Source organism: Etheostoma spectabile, chromosome 4 (genome assembly GCF_008692095.1).
Source record: "Etheostoma spectabile isolate EspeVRDwgs_2016 chromosome 4, UIUC_Espe_1.0, whole genome shotgun sequence".
Lineage (NCBI taxonomy): Eukaryota > Metazoa > Chordata > Actinopteri > Perciformes > Percidae > Etheostoma > Etheostoma spectabile.
The window spans coordinates 24,263,559-24,279,161 of record NC_045736.1 but is presented as its reverse complement, the minus strand read 5'-3'; the positions used below and the strand labels follow the sequence as shown (position 1 = coordinate 24,279,161).

The 15,603-nt window shown below is 41.5% G+C and overlaps 1 protein-coding gene across 4 annotated transcripts; it reads left to right on the top strand.

Annotated features, from left to right (window-relative positions):
- The first annotated feature begins 49 nt into the window (after positions 1-49).
- Positions 50-15,404, top strand: kiaa1328 (KIAA1328 ortholog). Of its 4 annotated transcripts, none has more exons than XM_032514113.1 (12): positions 50-153; positions 1,090-1,125; positions 1,211-1,488; positions 1,664-1,764; positions 1,959-2,074; positions 7,855-7,979; positions 9,051-9,412; positions 9,504-9,722; positions 9,955-10,050; positions 10,169-10,251; positions 10,557-10,665; positions 15,033-15,404. In XM_032514113.1, exons 1-12 carry the CDS (start codon positions 99-101, stop codon positions 15,259-15,261), a joined length of 1,809 nt encoding a protein of 602 aa, XP_032370004.1. In that variant the 5' UTR covers positions 50-98; the 3' UTR covers positions 15,262-15,404. The 4 variants fall into 4 exon arrangements, with proteins under 4 accessions (XP_032370004.1, XP_032370005.1, XP_032370006.1 ...); XM_032514115.1 differs by having other exon boundaries at positions 58-153; positions 1,052-1,125; XM_032514116.1 differs by lacking the exon at positions 50-153 and adding an exon at positions 990-1,008.
- The last annotated feature ends 199 nt before the right edge of the window (positions 15,405-15,603 follow it).

The window sequence follows — 15,603 nt, the reverse complement described above, 5'->3', positions numbered from 1 at the left end:
AAGAAATAGCCAATTGGCTGCTCAGTTGAAAGAGAAAGGCGGGACTACGATTCCTTAGCAACGCTTGGCTCCCTAGGAGTGGTGGCGGTTGTTTCAACATGGCGGCAGCGTCAACAAAAAGTGGAAACTCGGGGATATTTTGGATGAGTGGTGGTAGGCTTAATTTGACTAAATTACACTAGCTTCCAGGTTCACTGTCCATGTGTACATATACCTTATAATATTAGTTTATAAGCGTTTTAGAAAGAGTCTACCAGATGTTACTTCTTTGTCAATGCTGGAAAGTTATTTCAGAGGAAGTGAGGCAGCTAACGTAGCTAGCTAGCTAACGCTAAACGTTACGTTAGTTAACATTAGCTAGCTATTAACAGTTATAGCTAACTAAGCTATACGTGGAGCTAGGTAGTTCATATGGTAACTTAACGTTATCGCTTTCAAGTTACGTTACCATTACCCATTTTATTTAGAAACTCGGCGATTAATGCCAAAGTATTAATACTCACTTGCATTATCATTCAACCCTGTCAGGATTCCTGTTGCTACTGAGCTCAACATTTTACAAGGACCACCTGCTGCAACGTTAGATACCGAACTTTTATTTAGTTTATAACTCGATCTGCTAATTGTTTGCCCCTGTAGCTTTTTGTCCCAAAATAGGATGATCGGGTTATTGATTCGACAGAAAGCACATGCTTTTACAAACTTCCATTACATTTCACTGACCGTTAACTTAAAGCTGTTTTAGGCACTTTATTTTTGGCGTCATTGGGCAACAACTCCATGATAATATTTCAGCATATTGTAATTCAAGTGGGCTGAAAATAAAACTGGATTTCTGCACCTCCTCTTGGCTCTGTTTTCAGGCTTTAGAAAATCTAGCCCTTGGCAGGTGACTGGTCAATCACAGGTCATTTCAGAGAGAGAGAGAGAGAGAGAGGGTTCCGATTGGTTGTTCAGCGCATGCGTTGGCATTGAGGAAAAAGGGGAGAGGGAGAGCTGCAGGATGAGGTCTCACTGTACTTAAAAAAAATTTTTTTTTAACCTACTGCAGCTTTAAATGCCTAACTTCTCTTGGCCTTGTTCACACAGTGTCAGATGAAGAACAGCCTTTGGTGTTTGTTCCTGGTGAGTCTCAATTAATTTTTGGGGACAATTTCTTAACACAGTATGTGATCCTCCTCTTCTTCTGTCTTCCTTCAAACTCTCTTAGGATTAGACGGAGAGGGGAAGACTCAGACCCCTTTTAGTTTGAGACCAGGCAGCAGCACCAGCACATCCAGTAAAAGTCGTACCAAGATGCGAGGCAGGTGTAACTCTGATTGCAAGAATGAGACCACACTAAGGAAAGTTGTCAAGAAACAGGGCTCCTCACAAAGTGAGTGCTCTGGGGTTTATACCAAGGAAAAAGTCTCCGTCCATCCCAGTGCTACTGTAGCTACAGACCACACCATTTCTCCAGCTTTGGGTACTTTTATCTCCTCGACACAGGTAAACTATTGTTTTGTGAAGACTATTTTTCTCTTCCCTCCATGGATATAAGATGAAAATGTGGAAGAAAGAATATAGAAAATCTAAATTTAGAAAACAAGGAAAGAGATTGACAGAATTTTATTATAAATTCTGATAATTATCTTCTTATACTTGCTAATCATTCTTTGCACAGGTACTCTCTGAGACCAGCACCACTAAGAGCCAGGTCTGCTTGAAGGACCTCTGTCCTGAAGATAAGCGCCGGATTGCAAACCTAATCGAAGAACTAGCCAGGTAGCCAGCAGTATATGCCACTGAAGTCTTGGATAGTGATAAAGTTTATGTGAATGTTTGAGTGGAACAATATAAAGTGACACCTGACGGCAAATGTTTAATTTTGTACTGCTGTAGTCTTTCATCCCTTGTAACTTTTGGAATGCATATTGTAGACCACCAATGCTTTAACACTGTTATTTCATCTTCTCCAGAGTGAGTGAGGAGAAAGAAGAGTCAGTGCAGCGTCTGAAAGATGAACAGGAAAATTTTGAGTCCAAGATCCAGAAGCTGGAGCAACAGAACGTGATCATAGTACAGGAAAGGGAGAGTATCCTTTCAAAATACTGAACCAAACCAAAACACAGCAGTGAGTTTGATTATTTCAGATTAGTCATATTGTTCTTTTAATGAAACGGCAGGGCATTTAATGTGCTGTTGCAAATAGCAGTACCCACAGTGGTTCGAACACCGGGTACTTCTTGTTAGCCTTTGAAGAATATTCAGAGAACAAAGCTATGTTCAATGGTGTAAAATAGGCTTTGTGGTGTGTTTATTGCTGTTTTGTGTGTGTGTGTGTAGTGTCTGCACTAGATCAGCTACTGCAAAATGTGGTGGACTGTTATGAGGAAACCAGAGGCCCCTCAATACTTCCAGGGTACAATAGTTTTATCAATTTGATGAATGTTAAGAAAAAGGTATGCTACAACTTCATGATAAGATGCGCTTACCTTCCTGTTTTGAAATTGCACTGATAGTGCTTCAAAAAACGCTAGACAGGTCTAGCACAGCAAAACTACCTACAGTTGTATTTAAACTCTTCCGCTGTTGTTTATGGTTGGAATAAAAACTTGGTACCAGTTCTCCATAGCACACAGTTAGGTTATCCTATGATGTACTTAAAGTTCCTCACATGATATATTGAAGGCAGATGGTTCCATTGCCTATTGTGCTGTTCCATTAGTTAGTCTGCAGGGGGCAGTGTTGTCTTAGGGAAGACCATGTACACTCTTTGGCCAAGAGCCTATGATTGATACTTAAAAGACAGAGAAATAGAGCAGATTCATTTGAATGATTTGATTCCTGCTGCAGATGTATTTTGCAAGTGCTTGTAGCTTATCCGCTGTTGTGTACAGAATCAATTTCAAGGTTGGAGCCAAGGCCCCCAACCATCTAAATCATCTTATCATCCAAAGATGATTTTGATATTTGCCGAGAAGACTAAAATGTATACATTCTCCACCATGTGTTTTTGTAAGCTTCTCTGAATGTTGAACGTTGTAGCATAGTAGAATAGCACTACATTCCTTCTGACAAAATGAGATCAGGTGAGTCACCGTCCAATTCTTGATTGTCTAATGATTGATTGATTGATTGATGAGGTTAGTGCTAGAGACAGAGCGATAGTTAGGTTGTTTATTGCACCCCACCTACTGTCTTTATAACTATTCCGCTCAGGTCAAACCAGAGCATGGCCAGCAGTAAATTTTGGTTAAAAACACTGCGAAATATGAAGAGTAATTGACCCCGCTGGTAAATTGCGCGATTGGCAACGGTGGCGGGGAAAATTAGGAATGCACAACTCAATTAAAGGCACTTTGGCTCGGAGACTTGGCATTTACACCAAACTTCTAAACTCCATTAAAAAGGTATTTGAGAGGAAAAAGTGTTCAGATCCTAGCACCTCAGGGGGGATAACGAAGTCTTTTTAAACTGTGTGCAGGAGTCATGAAGGCTCTTCGCAGGCAGAAGGTTCTGGCACTTCTCTGAAAGGTTAAGGAGACACCAAAGGCAAACACACTGAATGAGAGTCTTTTAATTCCATTACCCCTCAGCTTATCTTATCTAACCAAGATTCAGAGTTGTCAAGGGTATAAAGAATGTAGGGCTATACCTTAGCCCCAAGCCCCCTAGAATGAGAGGGAAAAAGTCCCCTTGATATTTATGGTGTTCAGCTGACATTTGGAACTGACTGGCACACAGGACTGAATTTGTGTTTCAGATAGGAAGGATGCCTTTTGTACTTCAAGGCATGTTGGCATTGGTAGAAGTCAAGGTGGAGTTACTAACATGGTGCACAGTTCTACTTGTATCCAGAAAATGGCACAGCGGGTGCTACAGCTAATGCCATTTATTGAGTTGAAACAATTGGAAGGAATCCTGAGGCCATGGAGAGAGGGGAACAACAGCGCTGTCAATATGTCATTGAAAAATGCTACATGTTGTGATGGAGGATTGCCAGAGATAATTCAATTGTTACCTGCCATTTACACTGTGGAAATCTGGAGAGATGCAGAATTGGAGATTTTTTTAGCTCTTTGTTTTTTGTTTGTAGATTAAGCCCCTAATATTCCTTGATGTCAGCTCTGTGGGTATTGTCATGATCTGGTCTGGGTGTTTGTATTTTATCAATATTGTAGGAAAGAGTGGGTTGAAGCCATGGGCTGTGTGAGGTGCACACTATTTATTAGGGGTGGTAAAAAAACAATTAAACTAGGTCTAGTCTGTTTATTTATTGCAGCTCTACCTTTTGAGTTGTTGACACAGCCAGGAAATATGGTAAATGCTTTGATTTTGACTGGTTGAATTAAAAACATTTTTGGGAGCCCTCCATTCTGCAGGGCTAAATAATACAAAAGTCTATATCCTCAAAGAGGTTGTTGGACAATACAAACACAGGCGGCCTTTAGCTTTCGCCCCATGTAGGCTGAGTCCTGCAGCGGCCTGGGTTTGAATCCGACCTGCGGCCCTTTGCTGCTTGTCATCCCCCCATCTCTCTCCCCCTTTCATGTCTATCCACTGTCACTAAAATCAAGGGAAATGCCACAAAAAAATCTTAAAAAAACAAAACAATGCTGTTGTTTGAAGCTAAAGTTTAGCCTTGTAAACAAACACTTGGTGTCTTTGTGTAAGGTTTATATAATTGTTGATTGTTGACTGAATACATTTAAATGATTAATTAAATATAATGAAATCAAATTGAACCAACTATGGGTTTAATGTGAAATAAATAATGCATTGACTCTTTGCTAAAAGAATCAAATCGAGTTGTTGTCACACCTTTACAATGTATTGTGTGGATTTTTGGCTTTGTGGATTGTGGGCTTGTATGTGTGTAGTTGACATATTTCGTAGTCACAAGATTTAAAAAATAAAAAAATATTTAGAGATACATTTACAAACATTCAGTCATCACTCCATAGCCACAAGATCATTTCTACAGATATGGTGTAATGACTCAGCAAAATGGAACTTAGTCGTGCTTACAAAACTGGTTTTACATTTTCATGGCAACAGAGATGGTTAAGGCCTCCGATATACTAGCTGCACCCAAGGTTGTGCGTGCCAATGTGATGTCAGAATGACGTAGATCTTGCAGTGTGCGCAAGCAGAGGGCGCGCACCACTCTATTTTTTTTATCGGCGTGCGACAAAGCAGAAACAGGAAGCATGGATGAGTTGGATGACAACCGGATGCCAGCACTCTCAGAGTGACTGCATGTCTCTCTTGTAAACTTACTGGGTTAAGATGAGGTCTTTTATGGGGAATGAAAGGCTTGATCCGACGAAGTAGGTCATCGAATCCAATCGAAGCATTGACGGCAATGCTGCTGTCAGGTCTGCTGTTTACTTTTTTCTTCTTTTTCTAGTCCTTTGAAATAGCAAAGTCGTTAGCCTTTGCTTATTAGTGCCACCTCTGTTTAGGAGAAGACTGCAACTAGTGTCAGTTACGGCGCTCTCATGACTTCACGTTTGCGCAAGCCAGCTCGGCTGCGGCTACTGCAAAAAGGCCTTAAGAAGAGTTGTGATGGGACTGGTTTTCTGTATGTCTGCTTTCAGAGTTTTAAAGGCTTATTCAAAATAATTGCTAGCTGACATTTTGTAGTGGTATATTGGGTGACTTGCACTGATGTCTTTTCTTCAGATTCAGTAGTATTGAAGCAGTTATGTAAACTGTCTTCTTCTATTAATTCCCCATCATTGCTTCCTTACACACAAACATTCATACACGTCAGTCTCCGCCCCCGTTTCTCTCCCATTCCTGCTCAGGCTCAATCTGTTTGGCACAGTGTGCTAAAGCAGGCTTTAAAATATTCCCCCTCCTGTGCAAATTTGTTCCACCTTGAAGTGGATTTCATTATTTTATTTGAGCCTCGGCCTGACAGGGAAGTGAATCATTCTGACAGGCCCCGTCTGAAGCCTCTTCAGCCCAAGCCCTTGATTCTGAGTATTTTTGGAGCAAGGGGGAGGAGTAAGTCATTGTTGGCACTTTGCAGCTCTGATGTTACCTCGGGGCTTGCCGGGTGCTTGGCCCCCATTGGCTGACGTCCAAGGCTGTGGAGGAAGCGTGTTTAGTGTGGCGACGGCCAGAGAGGTGGAATCTTATCAGTGTTGCTCCACCCGGTTCAGATTCCCTAGCGCTTGCTGTCCAGTGCCTGCGTCAGCCTGTCAACACATTCACACACATTACCTTCATTTCTGGCATTGGGATGCTATGATGTTGCAGTCCTGTTGGTACTACACTACAGCCCAGATACATAATACTTTATATGTATTATATTATTATGTGAGTCCCCACCATACCCAATTTATATTCTAGTGTACTGTACTATATCTTTGTGTTTATTGGAAAACATTTGTTTTAGGCATGAGAAATCACATGTAAATAGTGTTTGATGCGAATCTGTTGAAATATGAGCAGCATGAAATTTCGACTTCACACACAACTCTCTATCTTGGACTTAGGTGGAGTGGAGCTGTATAAGCATATTCAGTATCTCCCCGTCAAGACCCTTTGCATGCTGCATAAATAGACCTACCAGCCCAGGTTTACATGATGTGATGTCCTTGTGATGTCCTCAAGCTTTCCATATAGAACTACTTCCATGGACATTATCAGTGCAGCAGTAGAGGTGCCTTAGTTAGATGGAGGGTTCAATCACAGTGTTTCCTCACATTTTCCTAATGTTTATGGAGCCGCTGCATTGCATTTGTCTGGTGTCTGGTCCTCAATTCAAAGCTGTCCCCGCTCTCTTCTCTTTTGCTCTGTTTCATTTCCACAGCCTGATTGAAGTCTTCTAACAACCAAAGTGTTTTCTAATGGAGTGTTCCGCCAACTATTCCTTCAATAAGACTCTACTTTGAACTTTGATTTTCTCTTAAAATGGAGGCTTTTTTTTCAAACGGATGCTGAAAAACTCATCAGCTGGGGGTGCAGGGCCACCATCATAAAAAGATATGGCCTGGAGGAACACACTTAAAGGTCAGCTTGGGCTTGAGTGTGTGTAGTACTTCCTTTATTGTATTGTTTGTGTGTGGGCTGTATACAGTGCAGGTGGGGAATTTGTGCTCTCATTTCTGGCTGGGTTTGTGTGTGCACTAGGAAGTGAGAGTCCGACCGAGGTTGATTATTGAATGTGTGCAAGTGTGTCTGTGTGTAGTCTCTCCATTCTCGTGCTTATTATCTTTGTATGTGCTGGTGTGGTGTGGTGCTGCCACTGTCATTAGTGGGCTCCTGAGGCGCAGCAGTAGTTCTGCTCCAGATTAGTTTTCTTGTGTCTGCCAGTCTGGCAGATAGCCTGGTGCAGCATTGCCCAGCTCAGCTCAACACAGCTTGGCCCGACCCAGATGGTGAAAGCTCTGTGCCACAACAACAACAACTTTGATTTTGCTGGCCTGTTCTCCCTCTCTGTTTTCAACTTGCTGTTCTCTCTACTTTCTGGTCCAATGTTTTAATTCAGATTGTATGTATGTGTATATATATATATATATATATATCAAGCATCTATCTTTTTCTATTTAATTAGCGTAGGATAATGTTTTCCTTACCAAAATGGCTGTTGTGCAGTTACCTTCTCAGTAAAGCCACACAGTGACTTCACATTTAGAAATCATGTAGGCATGACTTAGCTCCGCTTGTTCTCATTTTTACTATTATTTTAGCAGTAATTTCTGTTTCCTGAAAATGTTGGTGAAAATGTTTCAGCCTGACGGACTAATTTTGTCAGCTGAATCCAGGGGAAGATTTTAAAGTTTTAGGCTAAAGGTTCTGTTATGTTGTGTTCATTTTACTTGTTATTGTTTGTTAGTTACTTAACCCGTTGTCCTCCAGGCCTGCAGCAGCAGTATAGAGAGTGCCAGGAGCTGCTTGGGCTCTACCAACAATACCTTTCTCAGCAACAGGCGAAACTTAATCAATCCATTGCCCAGCTCAGCCAGGCACCAGCCCATAGCAAGGTAAGGTATGGGATACAGTGGGTGTGTGGTAGGTGGTTTAATATGTGTTGTAACAGTTGCATCATGCAGTGTAAGATAATGGGCCTTCTCCTATGTGGTCCGTCAGGCACAAACCCATCTTGTGCTAACACATGCAACCGCACACATTGTCCAATGGTCAAATGCCATACAAAGCACCATAGAAGACTACTACAGTCAGTGGTTCAGAATGACTACAACATAGTGAAAACTCTCAAGGTGACACTTCAGAAGTGGAGACACCTCTCTGGCTTCAGCCCCTGTAATAATAGATGCTTTTGCCAACCTCATTGTCCCATGGTTGCTCTGAATAATGTGTGTTTGCCTGCTCTATGACCCTCAACAAATTAGTCACAGTCTCTTCCCCAGTCAACTGTAAGATGGGCTTTCCTCCTTATGTTTATCTCATAATGTTCTTGACCTTGGCATACCTGCCGGTTATGCTCAGTTGGAGATTGTCCTCTTAATCTTGTGGCCACTGTCCAGTTTCAAGTTTGAAGGATAATTTGCATTTGTGCTGCTATATACCCAGCCCTACTCTAACACTAATTTCTATTCAGCTTTCTAGTGAAAGCAGCACATTTGCAGTGCAGCAGCAGCAGCTTTAGTCCTCCGTCAGTGTCTACAAAGGATATGTCCAGGCACAGTACTTCTGTGTATGTCAGCCCCGTGTATGTCAGCCACGTGTATGTCAGCCACGTGTTCAAGCGCTCAGAGCCCAATATACAATAACTGTAGTTACGAGTATGAAATAGAAAAAAGTAGACTTTAAGACAAAAAAAATGCTTTAGGTCACGATAACCCACACAAAATGCAAGTGATTTGTGAGCTCTTGCGGAACAGCTTTCGCAAGCACATAGGGGAATGCTTATACTACGTGTGTACCATGAGCAAATAACTGTAGGTGGGTTAGTGACTCCTTGTACAGTATTGGTAAATTTTGGTCTGTAGTTCAGCTCTACATTAGGGCTTTATAGAGTAGTTCCATCAATTTTTCAGAGGCTTCCTAACTTGGCCTAAATGCATTAATTGTCCTCTTTGTTCTCTGTCCAGGTGCTCCGTAGCGAGGAAGCTCCCAGCAGAACATCTACCAGCAGAGCTAATGGCTCTCTCTTTGATGGCTCATACCTCGGCCTTGCTGCTACCCTAGCACAACAGCCTCATGTGCACAGGAGTGGTGGTGGAGGAAGAAGAGCAGTACATACCCAAAGCAACCATTGTTCTCTTTCCTGTGTTAGTGAGTTTAGTTCAACTGATGGGCCGATCAAACAGCCTAGTATTCAGCAAAGGGAGTGCAGGGAGCCACACTCACAGTCCCACCACAGATGTGAGCACTACCAAGGCAGTGGTCAAGACAGTGACTTTTGTCTAGAGAATGGCCACCATGACAACTTTAATCAGCATGAGTGTAAAAGGTACTGTCTCTGTCTGCAAGATACATTAGTTTTTTTGTAATCAAATTGTGCATTTTATCAAGACACAAACAACATTTTTATTTACACACAGACTCCACAAGGGGAATGACATTGGCACAGAGGCCAAGGAAGCTCTGACTAGGCCTCTGTTGGTCCACGAGGACTGGGAGGAGAAGAGGCACCAGCTGCTGCTGCAGAAGATGCAGTTGGAGATGGAGAGAGAGAAGCTGCAGGCACGTCTGGCTGAGCAGGAGGAGAGGCTCAATAGACAGAATCAGCAGCTACATCAGTCGCGTCTCGATTACAGCAGGTAGAATACCGAAGCCACAGAGAAATAAACCGGATCTGGTAACATTGCTATCTAGTTAGCATTTGGAGGGACAAGTTGATGGTTACTTTTAGCAGTTAGTCACTGAGTTAGTCTATCTGAGAAGTAACTACCGATCCTGTCTCTCTTCTTTGTCCTTGTATTTCAGTTTTTGCCATTGCAGATGGGCAAAACCTCAGTCTATTTGCTTTTTCTTCTCCTATATTCTTCTTAGGTTTCAACAAGCTACTCAATCTGATCTCAGCAGCTCAAACACTAGAAATGGAGATCCACAGCTGGAGGGTCCCTCCCACCAAGATTTATGCCCCAGGTAAACCAATACAGGAACTCAAACTGCAACTTCTTCAGACACTCACACACACACACTCACACTCACTTAAATCACAAGCACAAAAGCCAACTGAATATATTGTGTCTGTTGCCTACAGTGTGAGTGACAATGCAAAGGTACATCCTGCAGGACAGAGCAAGAATGGAAAACACTCCCAAACTCATCTGGAAAATGGCACTGGTAAGCTTGTATTTTCAATTAACCAATTTCAATTAATTAATTAATAATGTGCTTACTGGACAACACACAGAGGACCATCTTGGCTTACATATTACATTAAACTATACATAACATATTTTACTCAGGTCGATTTTCTTTAAATATTATTTATTTTAGTTGATTCAGATGCATGTATAGCTTACATAAATAAATATATATCATCATGGAAAGTTTTTTTTTTTTTTATATATTGTCTTGCCTCTGTTGCTCTCAGCCTTGATGCTCTTGCTTCTAATATAGCATTCCTAACTTGCATTTCTTAACAGAGGCCTTAGAGAGGTCTAGAAAGGACATGGCCACATCTCCCGCTAAGTCCCCTGCAAGCCTGAGAAAGCCCCCCTCAGTGGCTGTGCTCCAAAAGACCCCTGAGGCCAGGTAAAACATTACTTTATTGGACATCAATTAAGCATTTAATAAAGATTTGCCATATATTCTAAAGTTGTTTAGGTAATTGAAGCATTATTTATTATGCTGGATAAGCTGTGGGACTGTAGCAAACATGGAAGTATTAGCTAACCTCTTACAATTATTTCTCAGAAGAACAGCCTGTGTGGTTAAATTCAACAGAACCAAAGTGCTCATTGAACAACAGTGAAAAACAGCACAGAGAACTTGAAGGATTCAGAGACAAATTCTTTATTCTGTGTTAGTTTGAAATTCTGAGTAGGGCTTTTTTCAGGACTAACAAAGGTTTCTCTACCACAGTAGTGTCTGAATGAGGACGGCTACTCCTTTCTTGTGGGGGACATTGTGAAGATTATTTGTGGGCTGTTGGTAGGCTTGCCTTAGTAGTCTGTGTTTCTGGTCTTCGATGATCGGGCATGCATCAACATGCCCAATACCCCCACCGTTGTTTTGTTTTCATAGAAATAAAACCAATTTAGTTAATTTTTGTGTATCGATAACACTGGTGTTGTCAAATGTTTATTAACCGGTGGGGAAATTTCCTCACCGTGGCATCCTTAGCTGTCAGGGTGCTGTATTTTATTTGTTTTCTCTGACCTCTTAAGGCAATTGATGGGTTTTCCTGTGAAGAAATATTAAGAATAATGAAAAGAATTTTTTTTTTTTTTTAATCTAGAAGCTTTTCCTGGGCATACAGTTGCTGCAGTATTGGAGGCTAAATTATGTATTTTTTTAAGCTTTGCTAACTTTTCGAGCTGTGAGAGGCTAAATGAGGCTTTTTACTCGGCTAGCTAGCACTGCGGCCAGCCTGTCAGGAGACATGCTGCGTTCCATTAGTCGGCCTAGCAGGGACCCTGCAGCAGGTGTAATTGAACAGACTTCTGGATGCACACATGGCCCTCCCTTCTCTCTCTGCCACAGTAATGAGACAGAGAAAGCAAGAGTGAGGGAGAGATGTTAAAAGTGTGTTTGAGCGGTGAGGGCAATGGATAAAGTGAGAAATGGTAAGTAAGGAAAGTAAGAGCGGTTTGAATTGTTCGAAATGGTGAGAAAGACGTAAGAAGGGAGAGGAGTTTAGAGGACAGGAATGAATCACTAAGCATCAGACTTTCCTAAAAAGGAAATGACATTCATTACCTACACCTTTTACATGGAATGGTAATAAACCTGTGTGTGTGTGTGTGTGTGTGTGTGTGTGTGTGTGTGTGTGTGTGTGGTGTGTGTGTGTGTGTGTGTGTGTGTGTGTGTGTGGTGTGTGTGTGTGTGGGGTGTGTGTGTGTGTGTGTGTGTGTGTGTGTGTGTGTGTGTGTGTGTGTGTGTGTGTGTGTCATTTACAGTATTGAGAAACAGTTTGTAACAGTGGTGATAAAGACCTTTTTATTCTTAGAAATTGTTAAAGCCCATCTTTTTCAGGGATAATGTCAGTTTTCCTATCTGAAAATACAGCAACTTTTTCATCACAGCTCAAAGTTTTTAAATTCCAATAAGTAACTCTTAAACAAAGCAGTCCATGGTCCAAGTTCAACTGTGAGCTCCAGCAGATGTCCATTAATTCCAGCAGCGGACCCAGGTTATCAAATCTTATTACCATCCATTTACACCTCCAAAGCCTATTAAAAGTGTAGGAGTCTTCGCAACACACAGTGTTGTTGTTTTTTTACAACCAGTAATAAGGTCTCTAAAGTCTGCCTCTCAGACACCTTTTTGTGGTTTTCTAACATGTTTTCCATGTGCATCTCTAAAATAGGGATCATTTGTTAATCCACTGATTTGGATTACACGTCCTTTTCTTAGCTGATGTTAAAAGAAATCTTCAAAAAATAGTTGGAAAATATAAACCTAATAATGTTCATAAAAATGAGCAACATGTTATTTTTGTTGCTTTTAATTTCATCAGCATTGCATGCTACATTATATTAGCTAAACTTGAGCAAAATAAATGCTGTTTTGTAATTAATACAAAAGCACTATTGTGATAGGCTAGTAAGCAAGATTAAAACTGTATAGAAGTCTATTTAACAGTAAGATTTGGGCATGTTACAGCCCCCCCTCCCCCCTGTTTTACTTGACAACAACATGCCCCTTGTGGCCATGTAATCTTAAACAATTCAATCTTGATGTGCAAATTTTAAAACAAAAGCTAGGGTTAACATTTAGTGACCTTCTTAATCCTTTCATGAATCATGTGCTAGTTAGTAATGAGACATCTCCAGCGCACCCCTCCCATCTCATCCTTCCTGCCATTGCCCGCCTGCTATTGATTGGTTGGGAAATTGACATGCGGGATATACGCAGTGGCCATTATAGGTTTTTTATCTTACTGTTTGGACTGCAAATGAAAAGGGGCGCCGGGGCGAGACGGCTATCTTTAATGAAAGAGAGGAGCCAAATAAGCAGTAAAAGTTACGGGTGGGAAGGAGGTGGTGGGGAGCGTAGGCACAGGAGTTTTGTGGAAATTGTATTTGGCCTCACTGAGCTAGAAAAGAGACAAGCAGTATTGGTGCACTGGGACAATGAAGCCCGAAGGTTTTTATTACACTGAGAAAGGTACAGTTGTATATGTGTTTAAAAGACAAAGGAAATAAAGTATTTGAAGGCGGAATGCTTAACCACTGTTTGTTTTAGAGTATCAATAAAATGTCATCAGAATCAACTTTCTGCAGATATGGTATACTCCCTAAGGCGTCTACTGACGGGTACAGAAGATTAAAGTTTTAACAGGACTTGGCCAAATATTGGCAGTGCAGCGTCTCTACTGTAGATGCTGTCAAAAATGACCCAACATCCCATCTGATTTTTACAGTGACAGAAACCTATGTTCCTGCTACTCTAGCCATGCTTTTTTCTGTATGCATGTAGCAGTACAATAGATTTGCCTGGACTTCTCTTTGGGGATATCAATATCGAGCAGCAATTCACCTCGCGCAAACTGGAGCCAAGAAAAGAACTTCTTTGTTGCACTGTAAACCCCTCTGAAAATCTATTGGCATTCTTTGGCCTCATGCAATCTCTGTGCCACCTCCTACTCTCACCCCACCCATTACCATTCCCCCCATTCCTGCCCAAACTGTACCCCTACCCCCCGCACTCCCCTTGTTATAGATTGTGAGTAAGTGATGCATTATTCATTACATACATGTCGTTTGTTGATGGATGGCTGTTTGAGAGCCCTGTCCGTTAAATAAATCAACAAATAAAAATGCAAATTCTCACATTTCCAGAGAAGGAACCCAGTCAAAGACCCTCCCCCGCATTCCCCGTCTGCCTTCCTCTCTATCCACAAAGCTGCGCTCACCCTCACTTATGCGCTTTCTTGCTCTCTCCTCTGCTGCTGACAGACAGGAGACCAAATGAGGAAGACAGATTTACTTACTTGAGCTTCAGTCTCTGTTTTCATTGGTTATCATTCCTCAGTCGACTTACCCCTCATTCACTTTCTCTCCCACACACTCAAACGTGAATACATTAGTTCATGTTGCCAAAGCAAAATATAGCCTTTTACAGCTTTCCAGCGACTGGTTTGTGCTACCTCAAGTTAGTGGGAAAACACGACATATCAAGGTCTATGGTTACGTGTGGAGGAACACAAATGTGCCTGGATTGGATGTTCCACCAGTGTGTCTGTCTGCTGACCACCTACATGCATATCAACAAGTATCGCCCTTACCTGTGAGCTGTGTGTGGAGCTGCGCGATGCAAATCGATGCAGCTTAAAACGAGCAGAGAATTATGTTAGCAACATCAGTGAAGCGTGCTCTAAAGAATTCATGTTTTGTATCTGAAATGGCGTTGTTCGGCTGTGTATACACTGAATAATGTATCAAGCCAGCCAGACTGAGGGATTGAATCTCTATTAGCTTAATCTCCCCCGTTTTGGTTTATTTATTTCTCTGCACATTCCCTCATTTCTATTCCAGAGGAGAAAGCACCGGGGTCCTCTCCCTCTTTTTGTTTTGCACCTGCAAGAAAGTGTGTTTTTCTGCTGGGACGCCCCAGTGGTTTTGACTTGTTAGCGTTGCTTGTAGGTTCAGTAGAAAGTAGTAGTAGAAGAAATATTTTGTTAACACGTCAAAGAGAGATTTGCTTTCATATGGTCTGTGTTAACAAGTGAAAGGTGAATGACAAATATTTTGGTGCAAGCATTGGGCTCCACGTAGACTTTGGCCTTGTGCGTGTCTGTTGTTTGTCCTTTGGTTCTGCTTCACATTGTCTTTAGCATTGATTGAGGACAATTCAACCTTTTTAAGGCTAAGGTTAAAATGTGTGAAATAAAGAAACAATTGAATGAATTGAATGAAACAACAAAAGCCTCCTAAAATTGTACTTATTATTTTCAGGTTGGACTTTTCCGTGGTTGAGTTATTGGATGTCTTTAGTCCTGTCTCTGCACCTGAGCTCAGCAAGCAGTCCACTCTAAGACCCAAAACATTGCAACGTAGGCCAGGCCTCTCTGCCTCCAAACCAGTGGGAAGAACCCTACTTCCCCCTGCTGGGTCATATCCTCAGAGTACCCAGCAGGACCTGGAAGAAAGCCAAATACTGGAGGATATTTTCTTCATATGCTGACAAGAAGAAAATGTGTCCAGTCACTTGATATTTACCTGTTACATTTCATTTTCAGTTGACATTCTAAATCAGAATGATCATGATGTTGTAGATTGTACTTTTGTTATATGGTTGTTTTAATACAAATAAACACATATTTATTCAGAATTGGTTATGCTTCTAGTTTGTAATTGATATGTTATGTTGTCACTGCAGGACAACCGTTTACCACTAAGCTACATCAATTATTTCTGAAGACGTTGCCAGCTTTAATGCAGATTTAGTCTATATCCACGGCATTCCACTTCCGGGATGACTCCGTTGCTTTTGGAAATTCCGCCGGATATCACTTTTTTTGGTTGG

Excerpts from the sequence above, each read along its gene's own strand:
- kiaa1328 (XM_032514113.1), top strand. The coding sequence starts at position 99 with ATGGCGGCAGCGTCAACAAAAAGTGGAAACTCGGGGATATTTTGGATG. Across the intron at positions 7,980-9,050 it reads AGGCACCAGCCCATAGCAAG|GTGCTCCGTAGCGAGGAAGC; the intron begins GTAAGGTATGGG and ends TTCTCTGTCCAG. Across the intron at positions 9,723-9,954 it reads TCGCGTCTCGATTACAGCAG|GTTTCAACAAGCTACTCAAT; the intron begins GTAGAATACCGA and ends TATTCTTCTTAG.